The sequence below is a fragment of the Salvelinus fontinalis genome, chromosome 4 (assembly GCF_029448725.1).
Source record: "Salvelinus fontinalis isolate EN_2023a chromosome 4, ASM2944872v1, whole genome shotgun sequence".
Classification (NCBI taxonomy): domain Eukaryota; kingdom Metazoa; phylum Chordata; class Actinopteri; order Salmoniformes; family Salmonidae; genus Salvelinus; species Salvelinus fontinalis.
Window position 1 is genome coordinate 27,995,735 of NC_074668.1, and position 19,413 is coordinate 28,015,147.

Here is a 19,413-nt window from a genome sequence, read left to right on the forward strand (position 1 = left end):
TGGTGTCCGTTCATTATTACTGTTCGGCCAGCAACTGGTCTGGCATTTTTACCTTTAAATCTAGCTCATTTCCAAGCATAGGCTTATAATGTATACATTATTAGGTAGAGAAAAATAACAATAATTAATATATAATTCTCAAAGAGAGAATTATTTAATTAGTGTTTACTAGACGATGTTATGTATCCTGATGTCAAGTATCCTAAATGGCATCCATTTAGCCACGTAGAAGCAGAACGAAAAGTCGTCTGAAAAAGGTTGGCTTGTAAACATTTTCCGTGCATTTCAACCATTGTCATGTCAATTTTTATCTATTATATATATATATATATATATATATATATATATTATGGTTATTTATTAAACCTTTTCACAATTTCACGTTGTGCGTTGATATATAAATTACACAACTTGTACCGGTGTGAAAATCGGGACATACTAGAATAATTCTAGCCCCATAAACCTCGCAGGATGACAACACACAGTTAATGCAAATATTTGTATAACTAAAGTAACGTTATGGTACTGATGTGTTAACTAACTAGCTAACTTGCAAACGTAGGCTGTTTTTGCTTGACAGGTTGGTAAAGACAACTAACTTAGCTACCTTGCTTGTTACTGATTCCAATCAAATGTATTGGTCGCATACACGTTTAGCAGATGTTATTGCGGGTGTAGTGAAATGCATGTCGTTTGTAAAGCCCAGCCATCTTCATAACAGACACATTTGTTACTTACAATATTCAAAGGCCTAACGTTAGCTATATTTAGTAACTCAATCCACTTAACGTTAGTTAGCTAGACAGCTTTAGCTATTGCAGTTAGTGGAGTTGTTCCTCCCAACCACAATCTCCCAGTTGGTCAGAACATTTGACCAAATCTATTGTAAATAATGTACTATATCAATACATTTGCAATGTTATTATTGCAGACCACGCCCACTTTTTTTTTTTTTCGCTACATCCACGCTACGCCATCAGCGTGGCAAATCCTTTCAGATGACGGCTAATTTGCATTTAGATTACTCTTTCTTTGATCAGACTAAATACGTTATGATGCTCATACTACTTAAATATTAACTAACTAAACCTTTCATTTTCAGGGGAGACCATTGTTTTGGGTTGTCCTTTCTTGGACGCATGAATTGTATTCAACCTTTTCAACTGGACAAACGGGAAGAAAATGTTTTGAAAGGATTATAGCGTCTCTCTTCCATGGGCTCCAGTGTAACATCATTTGATTCTGTATGTAAATTGTAAACCACAAAGCAGCCGTTGCTGAGATGGAGACAACCAATGGAGAAAACCATCAACTAGACCTGATACCGCAGTCCAAAGAGGATGGTGCTGATCCTGTGGAGAATGATGCTCAGCTACTGAAGAAAGGCGGGCAGGAGAAGCCGACAACATCGAGGGATGTTGTTAATGGTAAGTGGTAGTTAATTAGTTAATACCCTAGCCTGTCCCTCAAATGATAGGATTTTATTAGCTTTAGTTTTTTAAAATATATATAGGAATTCTAGGCAACCTGACTCTGACCTAATTCTGACTGATTTAATGATTCCATCCACTCTCATCATCAAACAATGGAGTGTGTTCTTCCTCAACCAGTTAATTGTAGGAGAACAATTCATTTCTTAAGTTAATAGGAAAGCATAACTGAATGCTTGTATTATTTTCACAGGACATAATTGTGAAAACGTTGTTGTTGAAGGGAATCTGCTGTAATAGGAGCTCCTTATATGGAGGCAATTCCTCTGTCTTCTACCAGTATTCTTTCCCAACTATGCATGACATGCTTGTGTGCGACCTGCCATCGCTTTGCCGCCTCAGGCCATCTGCCCCTCCCTGCTACATCTCTTTTTGTACTTGCATGGGGAATTGCAGTACTGTCTGGACAGAGATCTGAGCCTCATAACTCATCTACAATCCACTGTCACTTCGCAGTCACCTCAACTGCACTAAGGCTTATTTGCATGCTGTCGTTATTCCTACACATCTCACCTTCAATAAAAATTGTTTGGCTATCTTGACACATGTAAAATGAATATCAAACTGCCACTTTCAGTTCCTATAGCGCTAGTCTGGCTTGACAACAAAGCTTGTTTGACCGGTTTCCTGTGAAAGCCACAATAGACTTTGTCATGCAAAGGAGCCTTGCCTCCAAGTCCTTTCCTTTTTTTAATTTCAAGTATGTCACAATCCTCTCTCATTGTGTGGTGAAATACAAACTGGATGGATGCCGTAAATGACCTACTATAGTGACACACTCCACTGTCAACCCCCAACTCACCCCACTCCCTTGTTGCAGGATCTTTCAAAGCAGACGTGGTGCCTAATGGAGAACAAGTGGCACAGGGCCCGGACCCAGGCGCTGGAGGGGACGGCCGTCCAAATGGCCCCCTGCTGCCTCCGTCGCCCCCTGCTGCTCAAGGCACCAGCCCCACCGTCAGCCCCCAGTCCAAAGAGCCATCCCAAGGTGTGGCTGCTTTCCCACCACCCATGCTAGAGAAGTCTGAGGGAACTAGTGCTGAGGGCCCTGTTCACAAGGGCGACGCATTGCAGTCGCTCAGACTGAGTATGCCTATGCAGGAGACTGAATTGTGTAAGCATACTGTAACCTGTTCTTGCAGTGAGTGCCCCCCCCCCCCCTTTTGCTCTGGGATGTTGCTTCAGAGGTTGACTTGTTGACTTAGGCCTACCTCCATACCCTAATTTAATTCCCTTGCCTGTGCTTACTACACTCCCATAAAATAGCTAGATCGAGAGAGTATCTGTTTGGTGGTTTGAGCCTGCTTACTTTGTGCAATGCCAGTGGTCATTTAATTGCTTGATTTGGGTCTTGGTGCTTCTCTTGGTAGTGGCTGTATTTGAACTAATCCTTTACTTGTGGTCTGTGGTGAATGTTGTTTTGGATGATGGACTAGGCTTACAGGTACCATGATATGCAAAGTATTTTAAGTTTATTGGTTCTATTACAGAATATGTCTCATTTTGCCTGAAGAGCTTTTTGTTTACTGTGAGCCACCAGGCTAACCACTCCCACATAGAATGTTTACAGTGTCACATACATAAACTCGTTTAGAGTGTCACATTCTTGGTTTTGTTCCGTTCATGGTGCACTCTGCTCTAAGTGATGCTGCAATCCGGAAGTCCTCATGCTAACTTCTAAGTTGCACTGATTTGACACCTGTTGGTTGGTCTTCAGCACACCTGGCCATTGCAGACAGAGCATCATCAATCAGGCATATCACCAACTGTCTGCAAACTAACTAACTAACTAACCAAAAAAGCTAAAAAAAACAAAATACGTTTGGATACTAAACTATTTTGTGTGTCACATTTTACTAACATTAATGTAATAACTAAGCGACTGGCTAATATATGGGATTGATTTGAGTCTTACTCATTTGGCTTTGTAAGTACTAGGTTACATGCAGTTTCACTTGGTGGTAACTAACCATGGTGGATGGAAAACAATGTCATACAAGCACTCTCATTTCTTACATAAAAAGGTCTCTAAACTGAGCGACAAAGTAGTTGTAGCACACATAGTTGTGGTTTCCTTCTAAAGTGTATTGTATGCTTGTATGACAATGTCTAAGTTATTGTTAGTATATTCTGTGTTGTATGGTGGTGCAGTTAGGCCCTTCTATTTCTTGTGTTAAACTTGCTCTTCCTGTAGCTGTCAAAGAGCAATCATTGGAGATGGAGAATGAGGAGAAGATTCGCCATGATGCTCGGCGACGCCTGGAGGAGCAGCTCAAACAGTACAGGGTGCAGAGGCACAAGGAGACGGTGAGTGTGTGTGTGTGTGTGTGTGTGAACCGCGTCAGTCACCAGTCAGACATTAATCCGGATAAAGCTGTCAGTTGCAAGCTTTACAGAGTAGAATTGAAGCAGAAGTGTTTCCCCTAGCATTATTTTGGCATGGCAGGCCTTCTTGCCTAGTTTTGTTGCTATCCACTACCTACAGTATAGTATAAAAATTATCTTCTGTTAGTTTCAGTTGAAGGGTCTGATGTTTGCAGCCCTGAATGTTGCTTCTTTGTGTCCATACAAGAAAACAAGCTAGGGGAAAACAAGCTAGGGGAAACACTGGTCTGAAGTAGACTACATCCTCTGCTCATGCTACCCTCTCTCCTCATCCAGTCCCACCGCTCTACCTTAAAGAGCCGCACTGGATTCAGCACTCTGGACCCAGACCTCATGATGCACCCAGAGGCTCTCCCCCGGGCCAACACCACCTCCATGACCACAGAGTACTCCTTCCTGCGGACCAGCGTCCCACGGGGCCCAAAGCTGGGCAGCCTGGGCATCCCCCCAGCCAAGGAGAGGAAGTCACGGTCAGCCCGCCCCGGCAAGATCCACTCCCTGGCCGACTACAAGACTCCCGAGCCAGCAGGGGGCAGTAGTGGTGGAGGTGGGGTCAGAACTTCTGCAGACTCCTCCATGGGCTCCTTGGGGTCCAACTTGAGCTCTGTGTCCACCCTGTCAGAGGGCAGCATGAGGTCAGAGGTCAGCTCCATGGAGACGACCTCTTCGGAGGCCCCGCTGGGGTCGTCAATGTCTTTCCAGGACATCTCGGAGGTGGACGCCGGCAGCGAGTCAGGGACGGGGTCGAGGCCCGGTGGGGATGGGAACGACAGCGACAGCTCGACCTACAGCAGCGTGTCCACCTCCACCAGGGGCACTGGGACCTACGGCATGCTGGCCGCAGCAGTGGGCAGGCAAAGGGGCGGGAACTACACAGTGGAGGGTAGGGAGATTGCCCCAGAGGCTATGGGAAACTTCCCCTCACTGCAAGAGGTTCTGCAGGCTGCCAGTGATGAGCAGCACCTTCTGGAGTTGGAGCAGGACAGAGAGGGCACCGGAGAACCACGCAGCCGCAGGGACAGCTTCTCCAGCAGGTAGGCCACACCATCATCAGCACAGCACTTCTGTAATGACACATAGCAACACAAACTGACTGGTGTTGTGCTAGTGAATAACATAAGCACATTGCGGTTGCAGACAGGAAATAAGCAGGAACACTAGTCTACTTTAGATCATTGCTGTTATACATCGAATCCGCATGTACACTGGTTTATGTTTGCTTACTTTTCCAATCATAATTTACCATGGATTGTTCTAGAAGGCCCCAGTCAATTGCACTTGCAAGATTTATGCTTATATTGTTTAATTGCTTGTTTCCTGCAGTGTGTCATTAGAGAGCTCTGTGATGGGACATGACGAAATGCTCCAGGTTCTGAAGGAGAAGATGAGACTGGAGGGTCAGCTAGAGTCTCTGTCTTCTGAGGCCAACCAGGTATAACTAAAATGTAGTAAGGATTTCACTGTCTTCAATGGCTAACACTTTAAACATAGGATCAACTAAGGTAATTAACACTCCTTACATGTTCAGACTTACCGTCACTAGAATAGCTAAGCTAGCACCCTACAATTCCTCCCTCTCCTCCAGGCTCTGAAAGAGAAGACTGAGCTCCAGGCCCAGCTGGCTACAGTCAACGCCCAGCTGCGGGACCAGGTGGAGCAGGCCCAGGCCAGCCAGGAGAAACAGAGCTCCCTCAACAAGGAGGTCTCCACCCTGCGCCAGAGCTGCTCCCAGCTGGAGAGGGCCATGTTGGAGCTGCAGGGCAACCTAGAGCGCAAGAACGCCGGCCTTTCATCACTGGCCAAGGACTTGCAGGTGGCCGAGGAGCAGTACCAGAGGCTCATGGGGAAAGTGGAGGAGATGCAGCAGAACGTGACCTCCAGGGACAACGCTGGTAAATTGGATGGATGGAGAGCCCAGTTTTGGCATCACGCTTTTAAAACTATCATCTCCTCACAACATGCTCCACACAATAATACTAATGAAATTCGATGCGTCACTTGTTACCGTGCTAAGTACAAAACGCTTTGTGAATGATTTGTTTTGGTGTTGTCCTTCTGCAGTCCAAGAGTTGCGTCAGCAGATGGGTGGACTCCAGACTCAGCTCCAGCAGATCCAACTAGAGCGCAGCACCTTGCAGAGCCGGCTGAAGACCTCCCAGGCCGAGATTGACTCACTGCAGCAGGTCCGCCAATGGTACCAGCAGCAGCTAGCGCTGGCACAGGAGGCTAGGGTCCGGCTCCAGGGTGAAGTGGCCAACATGCAGGTAAGTCTATCTGTGGCAAGGGCTCCTCCTTCTACTGAATTGATGTGTTGCAGAGTTGACGTGTTATGAAATTGATGTGGTACGGAGTTGATATGCTGTTTGACTGAGTTGACATGTTTTTTTCCCCCAGGCTGGGCAGATGACCCAGATTGGTGTCATGGAGCACCTAAAGCTAGAGAATGTGACTCTGTCCCACCAGCTGACAGAAACGCAGCATCGCTCCATCAAAGAGAAGGAGCGCATCGCCGTACAGCTGCAGAGTATTGAGGTCTGTCTCCTTGGAAATGAGGAAATATGACATGTTATGTGATTGGTGTTAGTTATATTGTGTTATGTGATTATTAAACATTTTACTGAAAAATAATCTAAGATTTACTGGCAAAAGAAAATATGAGAAGTTAGATTTGAGGTTATTAAGCAGTGTGTGATCTGACCTCTGTCCTTCCTTTGGCCGTAGACTGACATGATGACCCAGGAGGCTGCCTACCAGCAGATCCAGGATGCCAAGAACATGGTGGAGGACGACCTCCAGCACAAGCTAGACGAGTTTGAGGAGGAGCGAGAGCACTTACACAAACTGGCCAACACAGCCAGCTCTCTGGAGAGGGAACTAGAGCAGGTAAAGAACTAATTGTGGGTTTATGAAAACACTTATGACAACCTTTGTATTGTTCAAATGAATGGTATTTGATAGTCTGGGGCAGTGGTCTAATATCAATGAAAGGTGGGGCTTTTACGCACATCCAAAATAATATCAGGAGCTAGACAAAAACAAGGTCCAATACTTTGAGGAAAACGGAATGTCCGCTCACTGGTTTGCTATTTTGCAGCAACAGTTGCCTAATGTAACCCCTCTCTGCGTCCCCCACAGATGAAGTTGACCCTATCGCAGAAGGACCTGCAGCTGGAGGCCCTCCAGAAAGACCACCTAGAGCTGATGAGACAGCTGACAGCCACTCAGGAGAGCCTTCACACCAAAGAACAGTCCATCAACCAGCTAGAGGCCCGCTACCTAGAGCTAGAGGCCACTCTGGCAGAGCTGCAGACAGAGACCAACACCAAAGACGAGAACATCCAGTATCTACAGAATGAGAAGATTGTGCTGGAGGTGGCCCTCCAGGCTGCCAGGGCTGACAAAAGTCAGCTGGACGAGGGGGCCGAGAGGTTGGGGGAGGAGGTGCTGGTGTCCTCGTACCTCCTGGATCAGCTCAGACAGGAGGTCCAGGTCAAAGCCTCACAGGTGAGAAACAAACCGCCGTCGAGCCAATGGGTCCCATCACACACAACCCTACTGTGGCTGTTGAGCAACCATGTTTGAGCTTAGAATGTTAACACCTTCTCCTTTTTCTTTTTAGATTGAAACTCTGCAGCAGGAAAACGGCACCCTGAAGAAACAAGCTCAGAAATTGAAAGAGCAGTTCATGCAGCAAAAGGTACTTGTTTGTTTGGCTTTGGGAGGATTGTTTACACACACACACACACACACACATTCACACACAGGATTCATCTCTTCACACCTCTTCCTGTTCCCCACCCATCAGGTTATGGTGGAGGCCTATCGGCGGGACGCCGGCTCCAAGGAGCAGCTGATCAGCGAGCTGAAGTCGACTAAGAAGCGTCTGGTGTCGGAGGTGAAGGGGCTGAAGCAGGAGCTGCTGGAGGCCCAGGGGCAGAAGCAGAAGGCTGAGCTGGAGCAGAGCCGGCTGCAGAAGGAGGTGGTCCGGGTCTCGCAGCAGATGAACAGCCTGGAGAACCACCTGCAGTCCGTGCAGACCGAGAGGGATCAGCTGGAGACACAGATCCAGGTACAGAATGCCTCCCTAGAAGTTTTAGTTTTTTTTCTAGGACTTTGTAAAGGTTTTCTTTGCATTACTTCCATGACAATACTTGCATTACATATCCCATTGCCTTATCTGGCTATCTTTGATAGGCATTTGATAATAATCAGTGTGCTTTTGATGTCCCTCCACAGTCCCTGCAGTTTGACCAGAGTCAGCTAGCAGCAGTGACGGAGGAGAATGAGGGCCTGAAGAAACAGGTGGAGCAGATGCAGTCGGAAGCCAAGAAGTGAGTCACAACATTTCTAAAGGCAGACTGACTTCTGGAACTAGCCTGGTTACCATAGTAATGGCCCAACAAGATTCATTATGAATCTCTATAAATGGTATCAGTAAACTCGGCTAAAAAAGAAACGTCCTTTCACTGTCAACTGCGTTTATTTTCAGCAAACTTAACATGTATGAACATAACAAGATTCAACAACTGAGACATAAACTGAATAAGTTCCACAGACATGTACTAACAGAAATTGAATAATGTGTCAAATGAGTGGTCAAAATCAAAAGTAACAGTCAATGCAGCTGGTGGCCACACCAGATACTAAGTACTGCAGTGCATCTCCTCCTCATGGACTGCACCATATTTGCCTGTTCTTGCTGTGAGATGTTACCCCACTCTTCCACCAAGGCACCTGCAAGTTCCCGGACATTTCTGGGGGGAATGGCCCTCACCCTCCAATCCAACAGGTCCCAGACGTGCTCAATGGGATTGAGATCCGGGCTCTTCGCTGGCCATGGCAGAACACAATCACGCACAGAACAAGCAGTATGGCTGGTGGCATTGTCATGCTGGAGGGTCATGTCAGGATGAGCCTGCAGGAAGGGTACCACATGAGGGAGGAGGATGTCACACAGCATTGAGATTTCCTGCAATGAATACAAGCTCAGTCCGATGATGCTGTGACACACCCAGATCATGACGGACCCTCCACCTCCAAATCGATTCCGCTCCAGAGTACAGGCCTCGGTGTAACGCTCATTCCTTCGATGATAAACGCGAATCCGACCATCACCCCTGGTGAGACAAAACCGCGACTCGTCAGTGAAGAGCACTTTTTTGCCAGTACTGTCTGGTCCAGCGACGGTGGGTTTGTGCCCATAGGAGGCGTTGTTGCCGGTGATGTCTGGTGAATACCTGCCTCACAATAGGCCTACAAGCTCTCAGTCCAGCCTCTCTCAGCCTATTGCGGACAGTCTGAGCACAGGATGTTGTTGCCATCCTGTACCTGTCCCGCAGGTGTGATGTTCGGATGTACCGATCCTGTGCAGGTGTTGTTACACATGGTCTGCCACTGCGAGAACGATCAGCTGTCCGTCCTGTCTCCCTGTAGCACTGTCTTAGGAGTCTCACAGTACGGACATTGCCATTTATTGCCCTGGCCACATCTGCAGTCCTCATGCTTCCTTACAGCATGCCAAAGCCACGTTCACGCAGATGAGCAGGGACCCTGGGCATCTTTCTTTTGGTGTTTTTCAGAGTTAGTCGAAAGGCCTCTTTAGTGTCCCAAGTTTTCATAACTATGACCTTAATTGCCTACCGTCTGTAAGCTGTTAGTGTCTTAACGACCGTACCACAGGTGCATGTTCATTAATTGTTTATGGTTCATTGAACAAGCATGGGAAACAGTGTTTAAACCCTTTACAATGAAGATCTGTGAAGTTATTTGGAATTTTACGAATTATCTTTGGAAGACAGGGTCCTGAATCAGGGACGTTTCTTTTTTTGCTGAGTTTATATGAACGGGAATAAATATCTCTCTCAATCTATTTTAGTCAGATTTCTTAGATGTGCACTACTGTTGATGTGTCTAATTGTCTTGTTTTACTCTCTCAGGGCCATCTCAGAGCAGAAGGTGAGAATGAAGCGGCTGGGGACCGATTTGACCAGCGCGCAGAAGGAGATGAAGGCCAAGCACAAGGCCTATGAGAACGCAGTGGGCATCCTGAGTCGTAGGCTCCAGGAAGCCCTGGCAGACAAGGAGACCACAGAGGCAGAGCTGGTCAAAGTCAAGGCCCAGGTCTCAGATGGAGGCAACAACCAGGCCCTGCAGGTACATATAGTACTACCCTGATAAGGGCCCAGTGTTTTTCCTGATCAAATGACTTAACTAGGAACTAGGGTCCAGAGTTTGTTTCTGATCATATCATGTGGCAATAGTCATAATATAAGATTTAAGCACATCTTTAGCTGTGGTGATATTTCTATAGCCTAAACCTATACTTGTTCCAGGATAAAATTGAGGTTCTGCAGAGTGAGCTCCAGGCTATGAGCCACAGCAAGGCCATGCTGGAGAAAGAGCTTCAGGAGGTAATTTCCCTCACCAGCACTGAGCTGGAGGAGTACCAGGAGAAAGTAATGGAGCTTGAGGATGAGGTGAGTGGTTGTCTTACCTACAATGTAGGATCTTAATTTGTTCACCATTTTGCTGGAGAACGTTCCAGGAAATGTAAAAGTTGTAATGTATTTTTTAGGTAAAATATTTTCTTGTAGCGATTACTTTTTGTCAATGAATGTCTGTGGAAATGTGTGTTTTGCTATGCTATCCCAACCCCTTTGAAAATTACTCGCAGCCAATGGTATAAGTGCTTCTCAAAAGTTTGATTGTAAAATCGTATATCTTTGTCATCCACAGCTGCAGGAGGCACGATGCTTCAAAAGGCGGATTAGGAGGCTGGAAGACGCCAACAAGAAGCTGTCCCTGGAGCTGGAACATGAGAAAGGGAAGTTGACAGGACTAGGGCAGTCCCACAATGCACTGCGGGAACATTCCAATATTCTGGAGACCGCCCTAGCCAAGAGAGAGGCAGACCTGGTCCAGCTCAACCTCCAGGTAAAAGGCTTCAATGTTACATTCTCAGTTACTACTATCACTGATCAATTAAATGACTAAACCCATACGATAACACCATTGATGGTTGCCCCTTTTCATTAAAAAGCTAACAGAAAATTTTGTTTTATTCTATTCTCCTCCTTGCCCTTATCCACAGGTGCAAGCCGTACTAAAACGCAAAGAGGAGGAAGACCAGCAGATGAACCAGCTGGTCCAGACTCTACAGGTCGCCTTGGAGAAGGAAAAGACCAAAGTCAAGGACCTGAAAGAGCAGGTAAAGACTCCCAACCCAACAGTCATAATCTGTTGTCATTAACACATTACATACACATACAACCCTCCATGAAGGAGACAAACTGGCCCAGCCACAACATAGTCTTGTATTGTCATTAACACATTGTAACATACTGTAATGGACTGGAGACAGACTGTAAATGTGTGTTGTGCACTAGGTGGCAGCAGCCAAGGCGGAGGCTGCCCACAACAGGCGGCACTACCGGGCAGCCATGCTGGAGCTGTGTGAGATCAAGAAGGACCTGCAGGCCAAAGAGGAGCTGGTCAAATCCCTGCACAGCGAGGCACACAAACTGCAGTGGGTCTAAATGTGCACTTTATAGTTTAGTGAATAAGACCTGCAATGATGCTGTGTTTAACAGATAGAGAAGATTTTGATTACCCTATGAGTCGATGGAATCGTTAGGGAATGCTCTGTCCTTGTATTTTAGGGAATAACCCCATCTAACTCAACATAATTGTTTTCTTTTGATCTAATGTGTCCCCTTTATTTTAACATTGTCTTACCCTAATATAATTTCCTTCCCCTCCATAGGGCTCAGGATGAAAAACACTCTCAGGAGGTCTCCAGGTTCCAGGAGGAGCTGTCAGAGGCCCACTCCCAGCTCCAGATCCTCCAGAAACAGCTGGATGAGCAGTTCAGCAAGCAGCCTCTAACCAACCAGGAGGTAACTAGCTATGCCACACCACGCTATACAATAGGCACAACCATGGTCGTGTTCAGTAGGGAGAAAAAAATTAGAACTTTTCCAATAAGAACACACTTTTCTTTTGCTACAGTGTGCCCTACTGAACACAACCCAGGACTGAATGGGGAAGTAGTTTGTTGAAAGTGACATTGGTCAATGACTCTTGGCTGTGTTCTCTCCCCTAGGTGGAGGATTTGAAGTGGGAAGTGGAGCAGAGGCAGAGGGAAATCGAGGCCCAGAGACAGCAGCTGGAGATGGTGGAGCAGTGCAGCCAGAGGGAGCTGGACAGCCTGCAGACAGCTCTACAGGTACACACACACAGATCAAATCAGATTGTATTGGTCTCATACACATATTTAGCAGATGTTATTGCAGGTGTAGCGAAATGCTTGTGTTCCTAGCTCCAACAGTGCAGTAGTATCTAACAATTCACAACAATACACGCAAATCTAAAAGTAAAAGAATGGAATTAAGTTCCAGAGTGGCGCAGTGGTCTAAGGCACTGCATTGCAGTACTAGAGGCGTCACTACAGATCCGGGTTCGATCCCGGGCTGTGTCGCAGGCGGCTGCGACCGGGAGACCTATGAGGTGGCGCACAATTGGCCCAGCGTCGTCCGGGTTAGGGGAGGGTTTGGCCGGCTGGGAAGTCTTTGTCCCATTGCGTCCTCGCGACTCCTTGTGGCGGCCGGGCGCATCCACGCTGACACCAGCTGTACAGTGTTTCCTCCAAAACATTGGTGCGGCTGGGTTGTGTTTCGGAGGATGTATGGCTCTCGACCTTCGCCTCTCTTGAGTCCGTACAGGAGTTGCAGCGATGGGACGAGACAAACTACCAATTGGATATCATGAAATTGGGGAGATTTTTTTTTTATATATATCAATATTAGGATGCGCAATGTCTGTGGCATTGACTAAAATACAGTATATACATATGAAAGGTGTAAAGCAGTATGTAAACATTATTAAAGTGACTAGTGTTCCATTTAAAGTGACCAGTGATTCCATGTCTATGTACATAGGTCAGCAGCCTCTAAGGTGCAGGGTTGAGTAACCAGGAGGTAGCCGGCTAGATGGGAACATGCACGCACACCCAACAGGGTAGTGATGACATACAGTTGAAGTTTACATACACTTAGGTTGGAGTCATTAAAACTCGTTTTTCAACCACTCCACAAATTTCTTGTTAACAAACTATAGTTTTGGCAAGTCGGTTAGGACATCTACTTTGTGCATAACGCAAGTAATTTTTCCAACAATTGTTTACAGACAAACTATTTCACTTATACTGTATTACAATTCCAATGGGTAAGAAGTTAACATACACCAAGTTGACTGTGCCTTTAAACAGCTTGGAACATTCCAGAAAATTATGTCATGGCTTTAGAAGCTTCTGATATTCTAATTGACATTATTTGAGTCAATTGGAGGTGTACCTGTGGATGTATTTCAAGGCCTACCTTCAAACTCAGTGCCTCTTTGCTTGACATGGAAAAATCAAAAGAAATCAGCCAAGACCTCAGAAAAAGTATTGTAGACCTCCACAAGTTTGGTTCATCCTTGGGAGCAATTTCCAAATGCCTGAAGGTACCACGTTCATCTGTACAAACAATAGTACGCAAGTATAAACACCATGGGACCACGCAGCCGTCATACCGCTCAGGAAGGAGACGCGTTCTGTCTCCTAGAGATGAACGTACTTTGGTGCGAAAAGTGCAAATCAATCCCAGAACAACAGCAAAGGACCTTGTGAAGATGCTGGAGGAAACAGGTACAAAACATCTATATCCACAGTAAAACGAGTCCTATATCGACATAACCTGAAAGTCCACTCAGCAAGGAAGAAGCCACTGCTCTAAAACCGCCATAAAAAAGCCAGACTACGGTTTGCAACTGAGCATGGGGACAAAGATCATACTTTTTGGAGAAATGTCCTCTGGTCTGATGAAAGAAAAATAGAACTGTTTGGCCATAATGACCATCGTTATGTTTGGAGGAAAAAGGGGGAGGCTTGCAAGCCGAAGAACACCATCCCAACCGTGAAGCACGGGGGTGGCAGCATCATGTTGTGGGGGTGCTTTGCTTCATGAGGGACTGGTACACTTCACAAAATAGATGGCCTCATGGGGGAAGAAATTATTTGGATATATTGAAGCAATATCTCAAGACATCAGTCAGGAAGTTAAAGCTTGGTCGCAAATGGGTCTTCCAAATGGACAATGACCCCACGCATACTTCCAACGTTGTGGCAGAATGGCTTAAGGACAACAAAGTCAAGGTATTGGAGTGGCCATCACAAAGCCCTGACCTCAATCCCATAGAAAATGTGTGGGCAGAACTGAAAAAGCGTGTGCGAGCAAGGAGGCCTACAAACCTGACTCAGTTACACCAACTCTGTCAGGAGGAATGGGTCAAAATTCACCCAACTTATTGTTGGAAGCTTGTGGAAGGCTACCTGAAACGTTTGACCCAAGTTAAACAATTTAAAGGCAATGCTACCAAATACTAATTGAATATATGTAAACTTCTGACCCACTGGGAATGTGATGAAAGAAATAAAAGATGAAATAAATCATTCTTTCTACTATTATTCTGACATTTCACATTCTTAAAATAAAGTGGCGATCCTAACTGACCTAAGACAGAGAATTTTTACAAGGATTAAATGTCAGGAATTGTAAAAAGAAATACTGAGTTTAAATGTATTTGGCTACAGTGTATGTAAACTTCCGACTTCAATTGTAGCTGGCTAGCTCCACTGCACACTTTGCTAACATCCAGACTGTAAACCACAGATGCATCACTCTATCATTGTCCATTGTGTTGCAATTTTGTGCCTAACTTTGCCTTGCTCTGCATTCTAGGGCATTAAGGTGGAGCTGGAGTCTGTGCAGGAGGAGCTCAGCAGCACCAGGAAAGATAAGTTCATGCTGCAGGCCAAGGTGGGGGAGCTGAGGAACAGCATGAAGACTGTCCTGCTGCAGAACCAGCAGCTCAAACTGGACCTCAAACAGAACCGCCTCCGGAAGGTAAGCTACCTGAGGAAGAAGAGGCCATTTTTTTGTCAGATGTTATGGCTTTTTAATATTGGTGTTGTGTCAAATTGAGACCTACCTGGCTGAGACTGAGGTGCACTTTTGTATTTACATGTTTATATCAGTAGGGATGGTATTTCAATATTGGCGTGTTTGGTAGAATATACAGCTCATCCAATGGCTTTGAGAAGGCGGTGGATATCCAAGTGTAACATGGTATACAGTGCATTCGGAAGTATGCAGATCCCTTGACAAACGAAAACAAGTTTTTTTAAATTTTAGCAAATGTAAAAAACAAAATAAAATAAAAATCCTTATTTACGTAAGTATTCAGATCCTTTGCTATGAGACTCAATTGAGCTCAGGTGCATCCTGTTTCCATTGATCATCCTTAAGATGTTTCTACAACTTGGGAGTCCATCTGTGGTAAATTCAATTGATTGGACATAATTTGGAAAGGCACACACCTGTCTATAAGGTCCCACAGTTGACAGTGCATGTCAGATCAAAAACCAAGCCATGAGGTTGAAGGAATTGTCCATAGAGCTCAGAGACAGGATTGTGTCGAGGCACAGATCTGGGGAAGGGTACCAAGAAATGTCTGCAGCATTGAAGGTCCCCAAAAACACAGTGGCCTCCATCATTCTTAAATGGAAGAAGTTTGGAACCACCAAGGCTCTTCCTAGAGCTGGCCGCCCGGCCAAACTGAGCAATTGGGGAAGAAGGGGCCTTGGTCAGGGAGGGACCAAGAACCCAATGGTCCCTCTGACAAAGCTCCAGAGTTCCTCTGTGGAGATGGGAGAACCTTCCAGACGGACAACCATCTCTGCAGTACCCCATGAATCAGATTTAAATCTTTGGCCTGAATGCCAAGCGTCTGGAGGAAACCTGGCACTATCCCTGGTGGCAGCATCAGGGTGGGGAAATGTTTTTCAGTGGGAGGGACTGGGAGACTAGTCAGGATCGAGAGAAAGATGAACAGTGCAAAGTACAAAGAGATCCTTGATCCAGAGTGCTCAGGACCTCAGACTGGGGCGAAGGTTCACCTTCCAACAGGACAACGACCCTAAGCACACAGCCAAGACAACGCAGGAGTGGCTTCGGGACATGTCTCTGAATGTCCTTGAGTGGCCCAGCCAGAGCCCGGACTTGAACCTGATCGAACATCCCTGAAGAGACCTGAAAATAGCTGTGCAGAGACACTCCGCATTCAACCTGACAGAGCTTGAGAGGATCTGCAGAGAAGAATGGGAAACACTCCCCAAATACAGGTGTGCCAAGCTTGTAGTGTCATGCCCAAGAAGACTCAAGGCTGTAATCCCTGCCAAAGGTGCTTCAACAAAGTACTAAGTAAAGGGTCTGAATACTTATGTAAATGTGATATTTTTTATATATATATATTTTTTAATAAATTTGCAAAAATGTCTAAACTTGTTTTTGCTTAGTCATTATGGGCAATTGTGTGTAGATGAGGGGGGGGGGGACTATTTAATACATTTTAGAATAAGGCTGTGACGTAACAAAATATGTGAAAAGTCAAGGCGTCTGAATACTTTCCGAATGCACTATGTTTTGTTCTGGTTTGATGAAGGGGTATGAAGTTATTTCCTAATAAACACACTAGAGAACATATATCACACAGAATGCAGGCTTCCTTTATGTGCTGATGTGTTCCTTTCCTGATTGAACAGCAGAGGATGGAGCCATCAAACCCATCGAACCCAGTGACCCCGGTGAAGATCCCAGACTGCCCTGTGCCTGCCTCCCTGCTGGATGAACTGCTCAAGCCCACTGCCTCCATCAACAAGGAGCCCCTCAATAACCTGCACAACTGTCTGCGCCAGCTCAAGTAAGAAAATACCACCATGTCTTCCTTACCTTCTGGGAGTGGAAAACCTGTGGGGAAAATATGCTATTGTAGCTCACGATAACCAGAAGGAAATCGTTTACTCTCAAAACATATTTATCTCACATGTGGATGGTGTATTATAATGATGTAATAGGAATCCGATGCCAGTACACTAAAGTGATTGTGTGTTTCCTGCAGGCATGAGATGGACAGCCTTCAGAAGCAGATGGAGGAGCACACAGTCACCGTGCACGAGTCCATGACGTCATGGACTAACGCAGAGGAAGAACTGGCTCGACTGGGGGTGCCGCTGGACAATGACTCCGCAACATCCACCCATCTAAACCATGTGGACAGTAACAGAGGAGGAGGAGCGGAGGAGGAGACATAGCCATTGTAATGCAACACCTTTTCAGGCAGACAGAGTGGAGTTTTATCCACAAGGCCACTTATTTTTTACCTCCCTACCTTTTTACCCCCCCATTTCCTATCAATTGCTGCCAACATTTGGCATTATTATCCCATTAGCACAGACAATGCTTGTGTAAAGTAATGTGTACTTATACCATAGCTTTACTCTTTATTTGGACTTTCCCTGTCTATACTTCTGTTCTGGCTGTCATATTTATTTATTTACTATTCAGGAATTACAATATTGAATCTTAAATAACATTGACAACTCCTCTGTTAGGGGATTCCTCCGGTCTTCTGATTTGAAGTCATTGACCCCATGTAAGGCATATTCTCTTCTGTCTCTCAAACAATCAAAATTTGCCATGGCAACTGACCCTTACCCCAGTTTAATTATGGTAGAGGTTTGTTTGCGCATACTGGTACTTTCTCATGCTCCAGTTAGATAAGTGAGACAGTTTAAAGCCTGCATAAAGTGTCTGCCATTGTTGTTATAAGCTATATTGTTAGTAACACATACTACAGACCCCTCTGAACTGTTTTTCTCTGCCTGTGAATGAGAGCCGGTCCGTAAACATGAATTCCAAATCAATCCCTAATCTCCCCACTTAGACACTCCTGAAGATCTGAAATGATTGGATGAATGTATTTTTAAAATTATTGAACATTTATTTAACTAGGCAAGTCAGTTAAGAACAAATTCTTATTTACAATGACGGCCTACACCGTCCAAACCCGGACGACGCTGAGCCAATTGTGCGCGCCCAAGTGACTTCCAATCGTGGCCTGTTTATGATACAGCCTGGATGGTTACTGTGAAACAGTAACTACACACATTCAATCCTCTCAGGTCTACACAAGTGTATAGAGGGTGTAGGCTAGGGGTTGATTTGGGATGTAGAGAGTCATCTGGTCAAATGCCCCTATGGCTTTTGGGCTGATTGATGAATCCCCATCATTCTCCTTTTAGTACGCCTCACATTTTAATGTCATTAACATCAATCTATTTGTTTTTTAATTGCTTCTTGTTGAAAAATCAGTGTTCTCTTTTTTTATATATATATAAAGCTTTCTATGGACATATCACTGTGGGCTCTGCAACTGTGTGGAATCCTTCTTAACTGTGTATGAAGTTGTTTGTTGTCTGATTTCGACTGTAGTAATGTGTTTTGCAAAGCCTTAATAAGGAATATTTTTTGAAGGACTAAATGTTATGAATGAAAGTATCATTATTCCTATTGAAAGTGTGTGTGCAAATCCAAACTGAATTGTTTATGGTTAAATACTTGGGTAGTCTCAACCGATGTTGCACAAATCATGAGGGCTTCCTGTAACTGACTGAGGGGAAGGTGTAAGATAACTTTTACGCAAAATGTTACTTCTTTGAGTGAGATGTATTCATTTTTGTTGTTACTATGGTTTCGTATTTACTGAAAAAGTCCACCCCTTAATTGCTTGTTTAATTCCTTTGAGGTTGGTTTACTGTCAAGGGAAACTGATTGTTCCTTGCAGAGATTAATATAAGAATATACTTTTTTTCTCTACGTATTCCTATAATGTAATGACTTGATCATTGTGTAATAGTGTAATGAGCAAAAAAAAACATTTGAGAATGATAAAATGTTATATGCAACCTGTAAATCAAAGCATTTTTTTTTTTCAAACTAACAATTGTTAAAAGTCCAAATGAAGACACAGCAATGGGCACCATAACCTACAGCACATGCAGTTGTGATGTGACTGATGTTTTATATGCTGGTATACTCAATTCCAGACAACCTGTATCATACCAGTCAAAGTGAATAGAATATTTTTAACCACACTGTGATAACATGGGTATTTTCAAAGGGACAACCTATAGTTGAAGGGAAAGCTATGTTCAGTTGACTGGTAACTGATAACATTGACTATATTCTAAGCTACCTTTTACTGTTATCTGCATATTTGAATACATAACATCTGTTGGTACATGGAGCTGGGATACTAGTTCTCTAAATAAACCTTGCTGTATTTGCTGTTCAATCTTTTAATCTGCAAATATTTGCATAGAACTGCTAAGCAGATTAATTCAAATATATAAAATGTTAAAAATACAGTTGTATTTCTCATAAGGTTGAACTATTCGTCAATGCTCATCCATTTTCTTATTTCATACACTGCCATTTGATAGATGGGTTGGCTGTAGGACTTATAATTGATTAGATTACCTTTAATTAATTGATCCCATGCTTCATCATTTTTTCCAAACTGGCTTTTCCATAGCTATCTTTTATATTTGGAGATACATATTCAATTTGTTAATAGTATATAATTTGATAGATTACAGTGG

The 19,413-nt window shown here is 44.6% G+C and overlaps 1 protein-coding gene across 4 annotated transcripts; it reads left to right on the top strand.

The window, feature by feature from the left end:
* LOC129853459 (golgin subfamily A member 3-like) lies at positions 1–19,106 on the top strand. 4 transcript variants are annotated; one of them, XM_055919521.1, is made up of 24 exons: positions 1–257; positions 1,103–1,427; positions 2,311–2,604; positions 3,685–3,797; positions 4,152–4,909; positions 5,199–5,307; positions 5,461–5,767; positions 5,937–6,139; positions 6,270–6,407; positions 6,597–6,758; positions 7,011–7,379; positions 7,495–7,572; positions 7,681–7,944; positions 8,112–8,206; positions 9,812–10,028; positions 10,208–10,351; positions 10,611–10,808; positions 10,966–11,082; positions 11,261–11,400; positions 11,638–11,770; positions 11,977–12,099; positions 14,654–14,818; positions 16,516–16,673; positions 16,872–19,106. In XM_055919521.1, exons 2-24 carry the CDS (start codon positions 1,283–1,285, stop codon positions 17,062–17,064), a joined length of 4,623 nt encoding a protein of 1,540 aa, XP_055775496.1. In that variant the 5' UTR covers positions 1–257; positions 1,103–1,282; the 3' UTR covers positions 17,065–19,106. The 4 variants fall into 4 exon arrangements, with proteins under 4 accessions (XP_055775496.1, XP_055775498.1, XP_055775499.1 ...); XM_055919523.1 differs by having other exon boundaries at positions 16,519–16,673; XM_055919524.1 differs by having other exon boundaries at positions 2,311–2,478.
* Positions 19,107–19,413: the final 307 nt, after the last annotated feature.